The sequence below is a fragment of the Octopus sinensis genome, linkage group LG7 (assembly GCF_006345805.1).
Source record: "Octopus sinensis linkage group LG7, ASM634580v1, whole genome shotgun sequence".
Taxonomy (NCBI): Eukaryota; Metazoa; Mollusca; class Cephalopoda; order Octopoda; family Octopodidae; genus Octopus; species Octopus sinensis.
The window spans coordinates 83883817-83904261 of NC_043003.1; the positions used below are offsets into that span (position 1 = coordinate 83883817).

Here is a 20445-nt window from a genome sequence, read left to right on the forward strand (position 1 = left end):
GATGTAAGAATTTGATGCGTTGAGATATTTTACTTTTATTCTCAAGACCTTTTCCAGGGCTTCCATTGAAAGCATTCATGTGTCAGTTGATGGTGTTTTTGTCAATCATATTTCACTCTCGAGTCTTTGGTTGACATGAGACTGTGGTAGAAGACAATTGCTCAAAGTACTATGCTGTGGGACAGAACCCAAAGCCATGCGGCATCAAAATAAACTTCTTAACCACATAACCATGCTTGCACTGTTATGTAAAATATGACAGTAGTTTGTATGGGTACTGCAAACCCACACAAACATGAAAATGATAATGACAATATTTATTTCTTTATTGCCCACAGAGGGCTAATCATAGAGGAGACAAACAAGGACAGACAAAGGGATTAAGTTGATTACATCGGCCCCAGTGTGTAACTGGTAGTTATTTTATCGACCCCGAAAGGATGAAAGGCAAAATCGACCTCGATGGAATTTGAACTCAGAACATAATTATAGATGAAATACCACTAAGCATTTCACCTAGCGTGCTAACGATTCTGCCAGCTTCCCATCCTTATGACAATATTGACATCATTCACATAGATTCCAGAAGGTAAAAGAGAATATTTTACAATATTTTATTTGTAAATATACTATTTAACAGAATTGGTAAAAATCAGAATTTACAAAACTTAAGTCAGCATCATAATAACATAGTCCTTATAAAAAAAAATGTAAATGCTTCTTAAGTCTCTAGGGGCTCATAACAGCCAGCACTCTGCTCCAGTAACATGAACATAAATAGATGACAGATTTAATATCCTTTTGCATATGGCATAACTCTATCCACAAGTCACATTCACAGCAAATTGTCTGTTACATATTCCCCCGCAGCAGCAAAGTGTATTAAGGCAATGTCAAATTGAGCCTACTTTCCCAGTAGACAATAAAACTATGAATTGGCTGTAGTGGATTTCAACAGAGTACATATGCCATGTCCATTTTGGTTCAATAAGGTAATAGCTACATTAACCATTTATGATGATGAGGATGACGATGATGATAATGATGATGTTCGTCTGTGTGCTCTCTTTTTTTTGTGAGATCGAGAGTGTGTTTTCTTATGGTTTCTGTCTTTTTTGTGTCTATGGTGATTTAATGTTTTTTCTTTTGAATGTTTGCTATCAGGAGAAAGTGAATTGAGATGAGAATTTTCCAAAGATCTTGACCGAGAACGAGAGCGCTTTCTTGGAGGAGAACGTGATCTGGAACGCTTTCTTGAAGGAGAACGTGATCTGGAACGCTTTCTTGAAGGAGAACGTGATTTGGAGCGCTTTCTTGAAGGAGAACGTGATCTGGAGTGCTTTCTTGAAGGAGAACGTGATCTGGAGTGCTTTCTTGAAGGAGAACGTGATCTGGAGCGCTTTCTCACAGAAGAACGTCTGCTACTTCGTCGACTATAAGATGAAGAGGGACTAGAATCACGGTGCTGGCTGTGACGAGAACGGCTGGAACTATGTCTCAAAGGTGATAGAGAATGTCGCCAAAATGACCGATGGTGTCTTGAGGAACGGTGTCTTGAATGAGATCGATAATCATCACGGTTGTTATGGTGGTGAATATTCTCCGAACGGAAATTTCTATCTGTGTGCTGAAACTCCCGGGTTGGATTTTTAAAGACATGTAGAAAATTGCAGGACTTTCCTTTGTGGCACCGATTCTCACTGTACAGACCTTGAAAGAAATAAAGTTTAAAAATATAAATACATTGAAACACATCATATTTAAGCTCTAAAGTCTTTAAAATAGTAGAAATTAAGTAAAATAATATTAACTTCTTTTAACTACACACAGCACACAGACAATGTTTTCAGAGAATGGGGTACAGCCAACTGAGCTGACCTCATTGTATTACAGGTACATATTTTATCAGCTTTAAAGAGATAAAAGGGAATGCTGTCCACACAGGGATTTAAGCACTGAATGTGACAAACTAGTAAAACTACATCCATACAACTTCTCTGTGCACTAATCCAGGGAAAGTTGCCAGGCAAAGTCCTCAGGTCCCTTCTCCATAGGATCCTATCAGAGATGACAATCATTATACTTTGTGGCTGGATTCCCAAGCGTGAACAACAAAGACTATGTATATTATCTAGCCACCTAGGTCATGCTGGATTATGTAGTCCCAGATACACTTTAAAAGATGGGATGGATACAGCTGAAATGTCTTTGATCATCACAGGTATGTTCAATACAAGGCCAGATATTAGAAAACAGGTGCAGTGAAGAGTACAGCTGACCCTATTTGGTCCCAGTGGGATCATAATCAGAGAAAAAAGAAGACAAAATATGTTAAGTCATTTAGTCAGTGCCCCATTGTTTCCCACAACTTCATATCACACTGGTTAAAATTCTATTAAAAGTACTTATATGTAGTGTAACCCAGCCAGTTAGAAATAGCAGCTAAATCTATTTTAAATAAAAGACAAACTGGCAGAATCATTAGGGTGTCATCCAAAATACTATGTAGTATTTATTCCACAACAACTTTCCTTCTAATTTTCTTGCAGTGGGTCCTCCTCCTCATCTTTCTTTAACATCCATGTTCCATGCTGGCATGGACTGGACTGTTTGGCAAGATCCAATGGGTTCAAATGCTGCATCAAGCTCCAGTCTTTGCTTTGGTTTGATTTCTACAGCTGGATGCCAAATCAGACTGGAGCATGGTGCAGCCCCTCAGCTTACCAGCCCTGGTCAAACCATCCAACCCATGCCAGCATGGATAATGGACACAAAATGATGATGATGATTTACAGGTACCGCACTCCACACTCATATCTACTATACCCCACCCTCACACCTGCCGTATTGCGCTCTTCTCATACGTGTTGTTCATCACAAAAGATGATGAACTAATTAGAAGTTATGAACTTACCAAACTCCAATCAACTGTTCAAAGGTAATTAATCTAACAGCTGTTTGTTATCTACTAAGATAAAGTTATCTAATTTGTTACGTATTTTTTTCAGTTTCTAATCAACAACACCACTTAACATTACCCATTTACTTATCACCAACGAAGCCTCAATTGAATTCAATAACTTTACTGAAAAGGCCTCTGGCTACAAAATTCAGTCTCAACCCAACCCATGCCAGCATGGAAAAACATGCAAAAATGAACGAACATGGAGTTGTTTTAATTCTTTTATCTGTTTAAGTCATTAGACTGAAACCAGCCTGGGGCACTGCTTTGAAGTGTTTAGCTTGCAATACTAGGGGGCGCACACTCTCCTACCCTGATGTAATCTCCAGGGATACAGGCATCCAGCAACAGGACCTCCGTAATACCATGATGGACCGTGAAGTCTGGCGTAGCATGGTAAATTCCATTGTCTCGACCACGGTCGAACAATGATGATGATGATTAGCTGGGTGAATTGACCTCAGTTTTTGTTTTTGTTTTAAAAGTCTGGTACTAATTCTATTGGTTGCTTTTGCCAAACCACTATGTTGTGGGGATGTTAACAAACCAACACCAGTTGTTGAGCAATGGGGAGACAAACATAAAATGAGAGACACCATGCTAGTGCATCGCTTTGAAGTGTTTTTGTCACACAATTCGACCCCCAGGACTTATTTTTAACCCTAGTACTTATTCTATTGGTCTCTTTGCCAAACTGTTAAGTTACGAGGATGTAAACACACTAAGACCAGTTGTCAAGCGATGACACACACACACACAAACATACACACATATACAAGCTTCTTTCAGGTTCCGTCAACCAAATCCACTCACAAGGCTTTAGTTGGTCTGAAGCAATAGTAGAAGACACTTGCTGAAGGTGCCACGCAGTGGGACCGAACCCACAACCATGTGGTCGGGAAGCAAGCTTCTTGCCACACAACTGCTTCATTGCAGTTTCTACCAACCAATTCCACTCACAAGGCATTAATCAGCGCAAGACTATATAGTAGAAGACATTATTTGTCCAAGGGGACATGCAGTTAGGTAGAATAGGAAACTATGTGCAGATGTGAAGTTCATATTTGCACAACTATACCTGAATCAATTCCCCTGCACTGAAAATGTAAAGCTTTTATATTTGATTAGAAGACAAATAACATTCTAGCTAAATTTCCATTTTTCTACATCTACTGCTAAACCACCACCCTCTAAACCACCATTACTAAATTTTGTTAAGTATTTGATCACCTATTTCCTTCTATTTACAATATACTGAATAAAAGGCATTTATCATTTATTGAATAAAATCAATAATCTATCTAAAAATTGTTTCGTTTTAGCTTACATTGATTTTTTTCTGTATTTACATGAATGAATTGCTTTGTTGTCGATACAAATCATTTTCACAGCTGGTGAACTTCCAACTGCAATCATTCAACCATAAACCAAGAATAAAGCCTGTTTATGTTCCCCAATCAAACAGAAATAAGGAGAGGTCAAGCGTCTTGTTCCATGGCACAATTAAAATTTGAACTTTTGACCAAGAGGTCAACAGCTGGAAAAATTAATCCCACCTGTATTATGCAACACAATGGATTAGTGAGATTATTGTAAATAAACATGAATAAAGAGCTTTTATAAGTGATTTGTATGCTATATTTAATAACTATTCATTGCTGTGTTGAGCAGAGCTATCACCCTCTCCAATCATGTAAAAAAAAAACAACAACCATGAAGCTAAAAAAGTAATAATGAATTTCACAAACCCAGACACATTTCCGACAATCCATAAAACTATTACAATAAGTTCAGAACACTATATTTCCAATAGCAATGGTAAATACAGAGGAGAACAAACAATAGCCTGTCATGTTTGAACCATGAGTTTACTTAACATGTCTGAACTTAAACTTACAAGAGGTGTGGGAGTGTATAGGTCCAAGCTGTCACATTGCAGCTCATATGGTGTAACTACTTCCTGTTGGAGTGTAAAGGAGCTGTTATTTGCAAATGTTGAGCTGACTGACTATGCCATCATAGGTCTGCTTGAGAAGGACTGACCTTGGGTCACAGCAACAACAACAGACAAGGTGAATTGGTAGAGCCATTAGAGTATCAGAGAGCAATGCCTCATGATACTTTTTTGTAACTCTCTATGATCTGAGTTCAAATCCATTTGAATGTCAACTTTCGTTTTAACCCTTTTTTGGGGTCAATATAAAAGAACCACTTCAGCGTGGTGGTTCAGCAGAACTGTAAGATTGTAGGTGTGGATGCCTTGTAGCATTTACTCTGGCTCATTATAGTCTGGGTTCAAATAGTGCTATGGCCTACAAGACAATCTATTGCCCATATTATCACCACCATCTGGCACCAGTGTGTCTATTGGAGTCCACTCTATTTCAAGCAAGCAGGCTAAGTCTCTGGTTTGAGCATGTCTTCTTCCCCCTCATCCACTAGTCTTGGAGGCCATTCCTACTCTCCTGATTAAAGTTTAAAAAAAAAAAAAAAAAAAAAAAAAAGCGGTTAAGAAGCCTGCTCCCCAACCACAGAGTCATGGGCTCAGTCCCACTGTATATGTGGCATCTTCTACTATAGCACTGGCTGACCAAAGCCTTGTGAATGGATTCAGTAGACAGAACCTGGAAGAAGCCTGTTGTGCATATATGTGCATGTGTGTATAAGCATTCAATGTGTTGTGTCATTGTGTTTGTCCTCCACCACTGCTTGACAACCGGTGCTGGTTTGTTTATGTCCTCATAACTTAGCAGTTCGACAAAAGAGAAGATTGAATATCAGGCCACAGTCCAATGACTGAATCAAGTAAAAGATGAAAGATGATAACAAGTCTTGTTAATGACTCAAGTGTGAGAATTTGACACAAATAAAATAGTCAGTACCGTACTTTTTATTGTAATACCATATGTTTAACTTGGTGCCAGTCTACCAAGGAAAAGATTGAAAAAAAAAAAAAAAAGAGTAACCAAAAAGAGGAAAAAAAATCAGTGAGACAAGCCTTATGCTTTATTTTGCAAAGGTTTAATCTCATGAATAAATAGAATGACAATTCTCTGCTTACCGCAAATAGCAGCACCCCATTTCTTTATTTCAACAAAATGGCAAGACAACTGTCGGCCACCATACCAGCGACCATTAAATTTGGTAAATGCGTTGAAAGCATCCTCTTCACTGGGAAAAAAAAAAAAAAAAAATCAGAATAGATGTCAAATACAGAAAGTATGTATAGCTGTAAGAATATCATAAGACAAATGCTATTATAAGAGCCCATTTTAAGGTGACAAGCTGGAAGAATCATTAGTGTGGGGGACGAAATGCTTAGTGGTATATCACCCATTGCTACATTCTGAGTTCAAATTCTGAGGTCGACTTTGCCTTTCATTTTTTTCAAGGTCAATAAATTAAGTCCCAGTGAAATACTGGGGTTGATGTAATCAACTAGCCTCCTCCCCAAGAATTTCAGGCCTTGTACCTATAGTAGAAAGGATTATTAGAGCCCATTTTTTCCCCAAATTCCGCCAAGGTTGACTTTACCTTCCATCTGTCTGGGGTTGATAAAATAAGTACCAGTTAAGTACTGGGGGGGGGGGGGGGCTGATGTAATCAACTTAACCCCCTCCTCGAAATTACTGGCTTTGTGCTAAAAATTTGAAACCATTATTAGAGTCCATGTCTACAGTGGAGTCTTTTAAAATTATTGTTTTAATATTTATTTTTCTAAGCTAAAGCTGATGAGATAGAAGTTTATTGTTTTTAACATCTGAGATGCTCATGAAATTGGAAAGAAAGACAAACACTGCAAAACATTCAGTTTGCAAAATGGAAAAAGTAAGTTGTACTTTGATATTATTTGCATAGCCTTATGCAAATGATATGACTTTCTCCTCAGCCTTCTATTTCAAAATGTGTATGTGATTGTGGCTACTACAGTAGAATCTGCTTCTCAAAATAGTCTGGTTTCATGCCACTTCCAATCAGTCCTTCCTGAGTTTCTTGTCTCACCATCTCCAATCATATATGCTGTGTCCATCCCCATTCCTTGCCAAGCACTAACCACATTTCCTGGAAGGGTCAGTCCTAGAGAAATGCTTCCTTTCCATTTTTCGCCTACAGCTGTTCATTAATATCAATCATGTTGAGCACAAATCTCAGAGGGCCTGTGAAGGCCTCATCTTCCACAGCAAATCATTTGAAATAAGGAAAGTATTATCTTATAGCAGGATGTGATCTGTCAAGTTCACCATTTTGCTGTGATGTAGACACGGAACCTATTTTTGTCTGTTCGATAAAATAAGACTAGCAGAGTTATCTACCTTGTCCTGATACTTTGCTATAGCTGACAAATTATCATGAACATCCTGTGATAAGTAGTCTAACATCTTGACCTGACATTTATTGTGATCAATTAATGTTAAGAAGCTCAGGTTTACCACTGGAATAATAATTCTCTCTAACTACTTTTAGGGAATCTCTATGAAGTGACACTACATGCAAGAAATAGCAGTAAAATCTCCCTCAAATCACACCCAACTATCTTAAAGAAAAGGGTAATATGATTTCGTTAAATTTCTTTCAATCACTTATAACATGCAAATGACACTCAACAACTGGAAGCCACTTACGCCTGCCTCGCCTAAGGAAATAGTTAGTACAGTATTTTCTGTTTTTTAGATGTTGTGGTGTAGTTTAAGGAAGATTTGGCTGCCATTTCTAGCAGGTCAAGAGATAATGTAAAATTTTTGCCTTCATTGTGCATGCTTATTGCCATGACAACAAACAATTGTGACTTCCGATATGTGGCAATGGAAGTTTTTGATTGGCTAAAATTACATCACTTATGATGCTTGTAACTTCTTTATTGTTAATTTCTAGAAAAAAAAATTAATGTGATTTTCATCAAAAAATTAATGTGATTTTCATGTAAAAACTACTTTAAAAAGAAAATGTGGTAAAAATTTGAAATGCTGCAAGTCATTGAAAGAAATTTGATGAGATCTGGATAATGTAGTTCAGAGTACATTATGCCTGGGAGAAAAGAAAAACAATAGATAACCAAAGCTTGAATAAAGTTGATCAAAGATCTGGTGTCTAAGAGCTGATTTGGGTTAAACAACAACGTGAAAATAGCCAATAAGGGTGGTCTTTAGTGGATAATCAGCATGGCAGAAATAGCAGCTAAATCTCCTACCATAATGAAAAAAGAGGGACACTTAGATAATGCAGTCCTAGTATGATATGCCTGAGAAAAAGATGGGACAGGCAGTGCTAGAATGTCTTTGCTTGATCAAGGCTGACCTCAGGTTAAACAGCAACATTAAAACAGCTAAGGGAGTCTTCACATGACTTGCTAGAAATAACAGCTAAGTTTCTTTCAAAAACCATTCTACAATCTTAAAAAAAGTGAAAGGATATATGATACATGATTGATTAGTCATGGTGGGAACGCTTTTGACCATAGATGAATCAGCTGGATCAAAGCTGATTTGTAGCTAAACAATAATATCAAAATGACTGTCTTCAATCTTTTAGTTGACTGAATTGACCTCAGTACTTCTTTTTGGTTAAGAAAACAAGTTAACATAGTTCAAAACAGGTAGTACTTGCCAGGTAAAGTTGAATTAATATAAAGGGGATGGGGATTATCATTTCAGTAAATCATCAACCAGCCAGGTGCCCTCCTTGCGTTCAGGGACTGACTTTCCAAGACACTTCAGTTCTCTCTCTGTGTTGTGTTGCATACATGCATACAACTAATCAGGCTCTTGTTTCCAGTCCTTTCCGGATATTGTTAGTCTAAAGATGTCTTTGACAGCCTCTCATTCTCTTCCTTTCCACATCTCTGATATGTCCAAAACATAACTTTGAGGACTTTATTCTCAACAATGGCTGTCTTTGGACTTTCAGCTTTTCTAGGACTGCAGTGTTCATTATCTAGTCTTTCCAGTTTATTCTGTCTAATCTATGAAAGTTCCACATCTCAAAGATTTCTGTCTTCTTCCCCATTGCTGTGTACACTGTCCAAATTTTTATCCTGTAGAGGACAACTGGCATAATCTAACAGTTTATTAGCCTCAATTTTAGGTGCAGTGTTATATATCTTTGAGGTGAAGAGCTGTTTCATTCTTATAAACACTGTTTATAAATGTCTTATAAATGTAGATATCTACATTCCAGTAGATATCAATTAATTGAATAACTTATGAGGAATGACCTAATGAAGGAAGCTCTACATAGTTACTCAATTTGCTAGAAATAACAGCCAAATATCTAACAAATCACATGACCATTTACATTGAATAGTATAGCCCTTGATACACAATGCTTAAGTTTAAGATGGAAACCACCCTGCTTTTCAACCAAAGGCTAAACAACCTCAAATAATCAAAAACTATATTGATTTCTTACTTAGCTACAGAAAGTGGGGGATGTAGATAAGGTTTACAAAGAAGGAAAATGAGACTGTGATGGTCATGGCTTTCACAACAAGAACATTGGAGATTGGTGTATTAAGAAAAAAGAGAGCAACTTACGTTTTGAATTGTACGTAAACATTACCACGGAGATGAGGTTCATAATTACAAGATACTTTGAACTGAACAACTTGTGCCACTGCTTTGAACTCAGGTAAAACATCTTCATAGAATTCCTTGAAATTTTCATAAATTTCTCCTTCTTCAAATTCAAGTGTTAAATCTACAAAAAGTATAGAAATTTCATAATTATATATATATATATAATTTCACCATGTTGAACTGTTAATGCCTACACATTTTTTTCTCTGTTTTTACCCTTTAATCCTTTCTGTCAAAGAGCATAGGCTCAGAATGCAAAAGACTTTTCCATTCTTCTCGAGTGTTAAATTAATACTCCTGCCTGTTGTTCTTACACCTTTCTTCGTCTTTTGCTTTCTGTAAATTTGAACTCGTGTGTGTGTGTGTGTGTTTATTATTAATGAAATGATAAGTGCCAATGCACAAACACTTGGCCCTTGAGTTACTCTGAAACCTCTGCTGATTATTAAAAATAAAATATAGAAGTGGCTGTGTGGCAAGTAGCTTGCTTACCAACCACATGGTTCCGGGTTCAGTCCCACTGCATGGCACCTTGGGCAAGTGTCTTCTACTATAGCCTCGGGCTGGCCAAAGCCTTGTGAGTGGATTTGGTAGAAGGAAACTGAAAGAAACCCATCGTATATATGTATATATATGCTGGTGTGTTTATGTCCCCGTAACTTAGCGGTTCAGAATAAGAGACTGATAGAATAAGTACTAGGCTTACAAAGAATAAGTCCTGGCCACAGTCAAATGACTGAAACAAGTAAAAGAGTATACGTTCATGTGCACTAATACATATTCCATAATTAGTACATTTGTGTGTTAAAAATTGAGGTTGATGAGGTTGAGTGAGCTTTTGACCTTTGTTATTTACAATATGATGGTAATATTAATGTAATTAGTAATGTACATAATTAGTACATTTATGAGTTAAAAATTGAGGTCGATGAGGTCGAGTGAGCTTTTGACCTTTGTTATTTACAATATGATCATCATCATCATCATCATTTAGCGTCCGTTTTCCATGCTAGCATGGGTTGGACGGTTCTACTGGGGTCTGTGAAGCCAGAAGGCTTCATCAGGCCCAGTCAAATCTGGCAGTGTTTCTACGGCTGGATGCCCTTCCTAACGCCAACCACTCCGTGAGTGTAGTGGGTGCTTTTTACGTGCCACCCGCACTGGTGCCAGACAGAGCTGGCAAACGGCCACGAACGGATGGTGCTTTTTATGTGCCACCGGCACGAGGGCCAGGCGAGGCTGGCAACGGACACGAAACGGGGCGGTGCTGGCAACGGTCGCGAAACGGAAAGTTCTCTTACATGCCACCGGCACTGGTAACACATCTGCAATTTCCATTGATCGATTTCCATTGATCGATTTCGATTCTGATCCTCACTTGCCTCAATGGGTCTTCACAAGCAGAGTTTCGACATGCCACCGGCACTGGTAGCACATCCGCAATTTCCATTGATCGATTTCGATTCTGATCCTCACTTGCCTCAACACGTCTTCACAAGTAGAGTTTTGTGTCCCAAGAAGGGAAGGTATGCATACGTAGGCTGGCTCCATCCCATGTAGAAGGCCACGGGTTGTGGACTCACTTGTCCTGCCGGGTCTTCTCGCGCACAGCACACTTCCAGAGGTCTCGGTCTCTAGTCATTTCCTCAGTGAGACCTAAAGTTCGATGGTCGTGCTTCACCACCTCGTCCCAGGTTTTCCTGGGTCTGCCTCTTCCACAGGTTCCCTCAACCGCTAGGGTGTGGCACTTTTTCACTAGGTAACGGAAACTATCAACTATTTCTAGTTTTTCTCCCTGGAAAGTGACGGAAGTTGGTCTCAGAGCATTTTCAGTGTTTATTGTTCCTGAGCATCTGCCACATACAAAAACCATCTTCCTAGTTAGCCTTCCTTTGACATTGCTGCATCTCTTATGTGTCCATAGCTTACACTTGGTGCATCTTATAGAGTTTCTACCTACACCTTTTCTACAGATCGAGCAGGGCCATCTACCTGAAGGTGTTTGTGATTTGTCTACCTTCCTACTGATTACGACTTTGGTTTTAGCTAGATTGACTCTGAGGCCCTTCGATTCTAATCCTTGTTTCCACACCTGAAACTTCTCCTCCAGTTCTGATAGCGACTCAGCAATTAGAGCAAGGTCATCAGCATAGAGGAGCTCCCAAGGGCATCCTGTCTTGAATTCCTCCGTTATTGCCTGGAGGACTAAGATAAATAGGAGGGGGCTGAGTACTGAGCCTTGGTGGACCCCTACCTCTACCCGGAATTCTTCACTGTACTCATTTCCAACCCTCACCCTACTGGTAATATTAATGTAATTAGTAATGTAAGATTAAGATAAACAATAATCATTGATTTCTAATTGACTGATAATGTAGATATCACTTATTTGTCTACTTCATATTTCGAGAGGAAAACAACAAAATCCTTCTTTCATCTGACAAGGTCTAACTACAGTTAAGTAATGAGGGGCCAGCACCAATTAGGAATGCAGGCTTTGATAAGACTGATATAGTCGATTTTTAGTTTAAACACATGCAAACCAATGTCTGAAGGAAAACATATCATCATCATCATCAACGTCCATCATTTGTTCACTGTTCCATGCTTGCATGGGTTGGTCAGTTTTGTTGAGATGGATTTTCTATGGCCAGATGCCCTTCCTGTCACCAACCCTCACCTTTTTCCAAGATATGTTATTGGAGAATGAAGACACCACTTGCATGACAGTGATGCTCGTTTACAACTATCACAAGATGTCAAGTCAAGGAGACAGTAATATAAATGCATGCACGCACACACATACACAAATATACACCTATACACTATGGGCTGCTTTTAATTTCCATCAATCAAATCTGCTCGCAAGGCTTTGGTCAGCATGTGGCTATGGCAGAAGACATTTGCCCAAAGTGTTATACCATGGGACTGAACCCAAAGCCATATGATTATGAAGCAAACTTCTTACTATACAGCCATGCATGTGGAAAAAACAAAAAGGAGTTCAGAAAAGTTAACATTCTTATTTCTTTAATGCCCACAAGGGCCTAAACACAGAGGGGACAAACAACGAGATTAAGTCGATTACATCAACCCCAGTGCGTAACTGGTACTTGATTTATCGACCCTGAAAGGCAAAGTCGACCTCGGTTGAATTTGAACTCAGAACATAACGGCAGACGAAATACTGCTAAGCATTTCACCCGGTGTGCTAACGTTTCTGCCAGCTCGCCATTAAAAGTTAACATTCTGGGGAGCAAGGATTGGAAGCAGGATTGGAGCTGCAGGTGGGGAAGTATAGGTGACAAAAAGAGGACAAGGTGGTATTCAGGTAAATTTCATCATCATCATCATCATCATTTAACGTGTTTTCCAATCTGGCATGGGTTGGACAGTTTGAGAGGAGCTGACCGAGCAAAGGGTTGTCCAAGCTTCATGTCCGTTTTGGCATGGTTTCTACAGCTGGATGCCCTTCCTATTGCCAATCTCTTTACTGAGTTTGCTGGGTGCTTTTACGCAGCACTGGCACAGGTGCTTTTTACACGGCACCAGCACTTATGAGCCCACAAGATCAGGGATGCTCAGCTTGAGAGGGCTGCAAGGGACAAGCTTGTAGGCAAGGGAACCATGCTTTTACTTAGCTTGACATGTCTTTTCAAGCACAGCAAACCACCAGGAGTCTCGGTCCCCTGTCATCCCCACCATGACTTCTAATGAGTCACTTAACATTTCACAATACTCAGCTACTTACATGGCTGAGTATTTCACAGCCATATGTACTCTTAACATAATTCTTAAGTAGAATAAGTGACACAATGCAACAAGGCTGACCTTTTGAATTACAAGTACAGTTTACTCCAATGGGCTTCCATAATGTCCACATATCCAATTTCACTAGCAAAACTGCATCAAACCAAAGCCATTGTAGAAAACATTTGATCAAGACACCACTCAATGGGATTGAACTCAAGACCTTAAGATTGTGCAGCAAACCTCTTAACCACTCAGCCATGACACACATAGAACAATGTGTTGACAGTAATAACAAGATAATATATTCACCAGTATCATAGTCATCTTGGGCATTATCCAATGTCATGTGAGTGTACATTCCAGGAAAAACTAAAGTGGTACACACCTCTGGTTCAGGATGGTTTCGAGAGCATCTACAATACATACAGACATAATCAATTTTATGAATATAAACACATTAAGTTCTACTTTATTATAATAACTAAGAAAAACAAAGTGTTTATCACTGAATAAATAACAGCAATTTTTTCCCAACAAAAATGAACTGATGTTAAGTAATTATAGCACTTATGATAGCTTCAATAACATTTTCTTGGCTGGTTTAGTTATAAACAATGAAGAACTACTCAAAATAAGGAGAGAAAAGTAAAACTTTGAACAGCAAAAGAAGTCAGTTACACAGTTACAATATAAACTGTAAACAACTAGCCTGAACAGAGAAAGAAAATATAGAGACAGAGAACAGAGAGAAAGGATGAAAATTTTATATATATCATCATCATCATCATCATTTAGCGTCCGTTTTCCATGCTAGCATGGGTTGGATGGTTCTACTGGGGTCTGAAAAGCCAGAAGGCTTCATCAGGCCCAGTCAAATCTGGCAGTGTTTCTACGGCTGGATGCCCTTCCTAACGCCAACCACTCCGTGAGTGTAGTGGGTGCTTTTTACGTGCCACCCGCACAGGTGCCAGACAGAGCTGGCAAACGGCCATGAATGGATGGTGCCTTTTATGTGCCACCGGCACGAGGGCCAGGCGAGGCTGGCAACGGACACGAGCGGATGGTGCTTTTTACGTGCCATCGGCACGAGGCCAGTCGGGGTGGTGCTGGCAACGGTCGCGAAACGGAAGGTTCTCTTACATGCCACCGGCACTGGTAACACATCTGCAATTTCCATTGATCGATTTAAAAATATGGAACGCTTCACGAATTTGCGTGTCATCCTTGTGCAGGGGCCATGCTAATCTTCTCTGTATCGTTCCAATTTTAGTATATATATATATATATATATATATTACAGACAAGAAAGTAAATTTCAAATGCAGTGTAACTATGAAACCAGCAGACAAAGATTGGGTATTTACCCTTATAAAACAAAGTTGCCAGCAGGTGGCTACAAACACACACACACACAGACAGAGGCATTACATCATCGACATTATTAAATGTCCACCTAGCCATTGTGTTATGGATTGGATTGGTCAATATGAACCAGAAGACAGTGTCTGCTTTGGGATGGTTTCTACAGCTGGATGCCCTTCCTAACACCAACCACTTCACAGTGTGCACTGCATTAGGGTTAGGTTTTCACGGTGCCAGCACAGATGAGATTACAAAGTACCAGCGAGACAAGACCCTTCAACTAAATAGAGTATAGTACTAAGAGATAAGAAAGTAAGATATAGGGGGATAGGAACAGGTGTCTTGATGAAGAGGTAAATACAAGGATTGTCCATCAGGAAAGAGAAAGATAGAGAGATGTGAGGTCAAAGTTCACGCTGAAAACAAAAGATGGAATAGGGGATCTGTAGTTAAGTATGCTAGAGTGAGAATAATGTGACAGATGATTAGAGATAGGGAGTGAATTGGATGCTGAGAACATCAGTTCAGTAGATGGGAGGTGAAGTAAGGAAACAGGGTACTACAGAAAACTGACTGAAGAATGGGTATCAGAAGACGAGTTGTGGAGGAAAGCTTGACAGAACCTCAACTCTGCTGAGATGAATTGGTCTTCTTAAGCACAGCACAGGGCCATTCAACTCAATCATCCATCACCTCCTCCAAAAGCATCTTGAGGCCAGTTTTCACCACTTCATCTCACATTTTCCTGGCTCAACCTGTTGCACAGGCTCCTTCCATGTTTAGTAATTGGAACTTCTTTATACAGCTGTTCTCATCAGTTAACACCACTTGACCATACCAGCACAATCTTCTCTCCTTCACAACCCATTTGATGCATCTTATACTCCATTTTTCTCTTAACACATATGTACTTTGTCATACAGCCATCAGACCATGTTAGTTTAATTTCTTTCTAGTCTTTGCAGGTCTCCTGAATTCACAGCCCTAGTTTCACAACCTTGTCGCATTGCTATTTGTATACAGGCATCATATAATCTGCCTCTCACTCTGAACTTTCTTCAGCTAGTTCTTATTTTAGCAACTATACTTTCATAAGATCCTCCTCAACTGTTAACTGGTCACAAAGGTAACAGAAACTATCTACTACTTCTAGGGAGCCTCCTGTGCATTCCAGGACATCTATTTCCTGTGAACAAATATTCTTTATTGCTCCTGCACACATACCACTAATATATTCTACTTTCTCCATTGACCTTCCCGTGATTTCACTGGACCTCTTATGAGGCAATAGTTTGCACTGAGGACACTGTATGGAATATCTACACATGAAGCAGGGCCATTTACCTGAGATGATTAGCGTTCTATTTGTCTACCTGCTTACTAGAACTTCAGTCTTTTGCTAAGTTAACTTTAAAATGCTCTGATTCCAGATTTTGCAACCACACCCGGAATTTCATTTTTAGTTCTACCAATTTCACTTATAAGAACAAGGGCACCAGCAAAGAGGAGCTCCTATGGGCAGCTGTTCTTAAATTCTTCTGTTATAGTCTGAAGGACTATGATAAAGAAGCAAGGATATAACCAAACTCTTACACATTAAGTTTATTGCTGCACTCATTAATTCTGAGTTAATGATGCTGACAGCATCCCTGAATATGGTTCGAATGGTCCTCTCTAGCCATTCACCTACTCTTAGCTTCCACAGTAACCACTGGATGAAGAAGCAAGGTACTCTGTCAAAGGCTTTCTCCAGGTCTAAAAATGTTTAGTATGTATGTACACACACACAAAGGATAGTGATGTTCTTTTATAAGTTCACGAGTTGCAATGAAGCTGGGGCACTGTTTTCTAGGGTACAGTCCATTACATTGATCCTGCTATTTATTCTTACTGATCTTGGAAAGAAGAAAGACAATGCAAACCTGGGTAGAAGATGAACTCCGAGCATAGAAGAACATAACCAAAAACCACAACATTCAAGCAATTCTACCAGTCTACATTTTTTATTAATAAAATACACAAATATTTTTTGAATGATAATGAAACGTCAAGAAGGAAGAAAATATTTTCATATATGAATAATGAAATCAACTGTAATAATCTTATAAAATAACATATATGCAGTTGAACTATTATTTATAGTTGAACTGACAAGCAAAATCATTTATAGAAGGACTTATTCACACATACTGTGATGCTTCTAAATTAATATTCTAAATGAATAACTCTCTGCCTGAAAAATGAAAAGTATGTAGTTGTCTGAATAAGCGATGAATACGATGATGTTGTGCTCAAATTTAATGCAATGTAAATTTACCTTTCTCCAAATCGGCATGCACCAGTTTTGGCAAAAAACGAACAAACTTCAACGTCTCTCTTTTGGTGATGGTAGCTGATTGGAGCAAGTGGGTTGTGAGAACACTGCCCTCCCTATAAGATGGAGTTAGTGAATATTAAGAAATGTCAATAAGAAGAGAAAATAGAATCAGATAAATACAAAGAGTTATCTGCCCTTTGAAGGTGATGTGAATGAGACATAAAACAAATACAAGAATTAGCGAACGTCATATACAGTAATCCCTCGCCTATCGCGGGTGTTACGTCCTAAAACCTCCCGTGATAGTTGAAAATCTGCAAAGTAGAAACAGTTCTGTACTGTATATATATATTTTTTATCACTTTTATAATTTGCATATATTTATTTTATTATAAATGCAAAACAACACCACTCACTTGCCTCCCGAGTTACGGTTTCCATACAGTATGTGCAATTCTTCGTTTACTCATCTACGGTACACTACAGATTTTCTTTTAATATATTATAATTAATGCGTTAACAGTACAGTACTGTAGCCTATTTTTATTTATTAATACATTAATTTTTTTGGCGTGAAAATGATTATTTTAGTGCTGAAATAATTAAAATCTAAAACATTATAAATACCTATTGGCTGCAGAAACCCGCGATATAAATTTACATATATTATCCAGAAAAATCCGCGATGTACTGAGCGCATGATAGGTGAATCGTGATGTACTGAGTCCGTGATATGGTGAGGGATTACTATATTGCAAACAGTACACAACTTTTATTAAACATAAGTTTTATAATGTCAAGAAAATCTAAAAAGAGACATTTATTACTATTATTAGAATGAGTGGGTTTGCTCATGATGGTGTTAAGCATTTTGTCTGGCATGCTAACAATTCTGCCAGCTCATAACCTTCAGCCTCCTAAAATAATAATAATAATAATTCAAAAAACGTAAAATATGTTAGTTAATACTCACAGAATTTAGTGCCTGATTAATTGTTGCTTCTTTCAGTAGTGCTTCCTGCAATAGTGAATTGGGTGTCAGAAATAGGAATAATTGTCTAGGATAGCAGTATTAGGTGAACAATGCTGGTATCATTGTGCCTGTATGCATATGTGTGTATATATAGATATATACACACACACATACATATGAATTGCATATGGAAACAGAAGGCCTGCAAATACTTGAAACATGAGTTAAGGTAACAATCCAAGTTTAGCTTTCATAATATATTGAGTTAATAGAAAGAAATTGTAGAAATGCATGGAGTTAATTTGAACAGAAATTTTAACAGTTTATTTATTGAAAAGGAAAAGGAGAAAACAAAGAAGGGTCTACACCCCAAAACATTGGGGTTAATATACATTTCTTTATTGCCCACAAAGGGATTGAGGTGATTTCATTGACCTCAGTGTGTAAGTGGTATTTATTTAATTGACCCCGAAAAGACGAAAAGCAAAGTCGACCTCGACGGAATTTGAACTCAGAACATAAAGGCAGATGAAATGCCGCTAAGCATTTTGCCTGGCATGCTAATGATTCTGCCAGCTCGCCGCCCTCAATTGGGGTTAATATTGTCATTGTACAACTAAACTAGTGGCGATATAGTAGAGGCAGGGTGGGTGTTAGATGAATAGGTTCAAGAAGAACATTAATGACATCAATCTAGGAGAGCCTGCAAGGCCATAGGCATTGCCCCTTCCTCCAGTACTATTGAACAAAAAAACGAAAGTTCTGATGGTGAAGGGCTGGGTAAAGTACTCACTCTAGTGTTTGTAATGTGTGTGAGGGTGTGGGGTGGATGGGGGGAATGTAGAGCAACAAACAGTAAGAACGATGTAAGCAGAGCTGTCTTAAGACATAGGCACACTGTGTAGTTGCCCAGGGGCCTAATGTGTCTAGGAACCTAGTTCTGATCTACGTATGCTTGGCTTGCTGTCAATACATAAATACTCTAGGGCTCAGCACACTGATTTGTCTGGGGAAATCTATAATACTGCTGAGATGGCCCTCAGTGTGAGGAGAAAAAAAGCCGGTGAAACAAGTGGGTTTAATTTGAAAAAAAAAAAAAAAGCTGTCTATCAGCAGGATTGATAGTAAAACTACCCAACAGACAGACAAATAATACAGGGTTCAATTCCACTGCAAGGCACCGTGGGCAAGTGTTTTCTCCAGCTTTGGGAGAGAAATTTAGAAGATAGAAGCAGAGGAGAATGCAGTTGGATGTGAACCAACAAAGGAGCATCTATGTAGTAATTCGATCTGCTAGAAACAGCAGCTAAATCTACCTCAACTCACACTGCTGTCTTAAACAATAAAAGGACATGTTAAATAACATAGTCCTTCATATGCTTAAAAAGGAGGTGGAATACCTTTAAGCATATGTCTGTTCACTTAAGGTTGACCAAACTGAAGCTACACATCTAACCACTTATTCCCCTCTTGCTATCCACCACACTCTCAGCCCTATCATATCTAGTTCCGAAATCACATTAAAAATCACCCAATACATTATGTTAAGTGTGAAACTGGGAGATCTCTTTAAAATTATTGAAGGCATGACAATTTTCCTAGCACTGCTGCCACTGTTAAGGTCACTCCCTCTGATGAAGAGAATTTATTTTTAACTACCCACAAGGGGCTAAACACAGAGAGGACAAACAAGAACAGACAAACGGATTAAATCAATTACATCGACCCCAGGTGTAACTGGTACTTAATTTATTGACCCCGAAAGGATGAAAGGCAAAGTCGACCTCGGCGGAATTTGAACTCAGAACATAACGGCAGACGAAATACGGCTACGCATTTCGCCCGGCATGCTAACGTTTCCGCCAGCTCGCTGATGAAGAGAATTGACCTGCAAGAGTCCTGTGGTGGTACCATGTTAAAAGCACCCAGCACACACTGTGAAGTGGGTGGCATTAGGAAGGGTAATTAGCTGTAGAAACCAAACCAAATCAGACAGGAATCTAGTGCAACTCTTCGGCTTGCTAGCTCAGGTCAAACCATCTAACCCATTCCAGCATGGAAAATGGGTGTTAAATGATGATGATGATGATGAATATTTCCAGATTCAATTTATTCATAAATAAATGTCCAAGTGGATATGCAGTTGGATCAAACCTTGAACTATATAGTTACAAAACAAACTTCTTAAGCACCAGCTATGTCTTCATTCAGAAGAATAAGCCATACTTGAGTAAAAACTTACTCTAGATACACTCAGTACATAATTCTATCAATTCTGTACCAAACATTTTAATATCATCCACTATATATAACAAGCATTGTCCCACAAAAGGTTTATTCTTTTATTTGCTTCAGTCATTAGACTGTGGCCATGCTGGGGCACTGCCTCGAAGAATTTAAGTCAAATGAATCAATCCCAGGACTTTTTTATTTATTTTTTTAAGCCTGGTACTTATTCTATTAGTCTCTTTTGCCAAACTGCAAAGTCACAAGGGATGTAGTTACA

General features: G+C 38.7%; 1 protein-coding gene and 1 non-coding gene across 3 annotated transcripts in view; both read right to left on the reverse strand.

Annotated features, from left to right (window-relative positions):
- Positions 1–597: 597 nt before the first annotated feature.
- LOC115214326 (U2 small nuclear ribonucleoprotein auxiliary factor 35 kDa subunit-related protein 2) overlaps positions 598–20445 on the reverse strand; it is a 34130-nt gene continuing 14282 nt past the window's right edge. Inside the window, exons 5-11 of one of the 2 annotated variants that reach the window (XM_036504862.1) lie at positions 17940–17984; positions 16967–17079; positions 13597–13700; positions 9493–9655; positions 6024–6133; positions 1392–1710; positions 598–1361 (exon numbers count right to left, since the gene is read on the reverse strand). In XM_036504862.1, coding sequence (XP_036360755.1) covers positions 1013–1361; positions 1392–1710; positions 6024–6133; positions 9493–9655; positions 13597–13700; positions 16967–17079; positions 17940–17984 — 1203 coding nt within the window. In that variant the 3' untranslated portion in view covers positions 598–1012. Of the gene's footprint in view, positions 1711–6023; positions 6134–9492; positions 9656–13596; positions 13701–16966; positions 17080–17939; positions 17985–20445 lie in introns of both variants that reach the window. The other variant, XM_029783507.2, reaches the window with a different exon arrangement.
- On the reverse strand, positions 14475–14578 carry LOC115214571. The gene has a single exon (XR_003881910.1). It is a non-coding gene; the product is annotated as a U6 spliceosomal RNA (small nuclear RNA).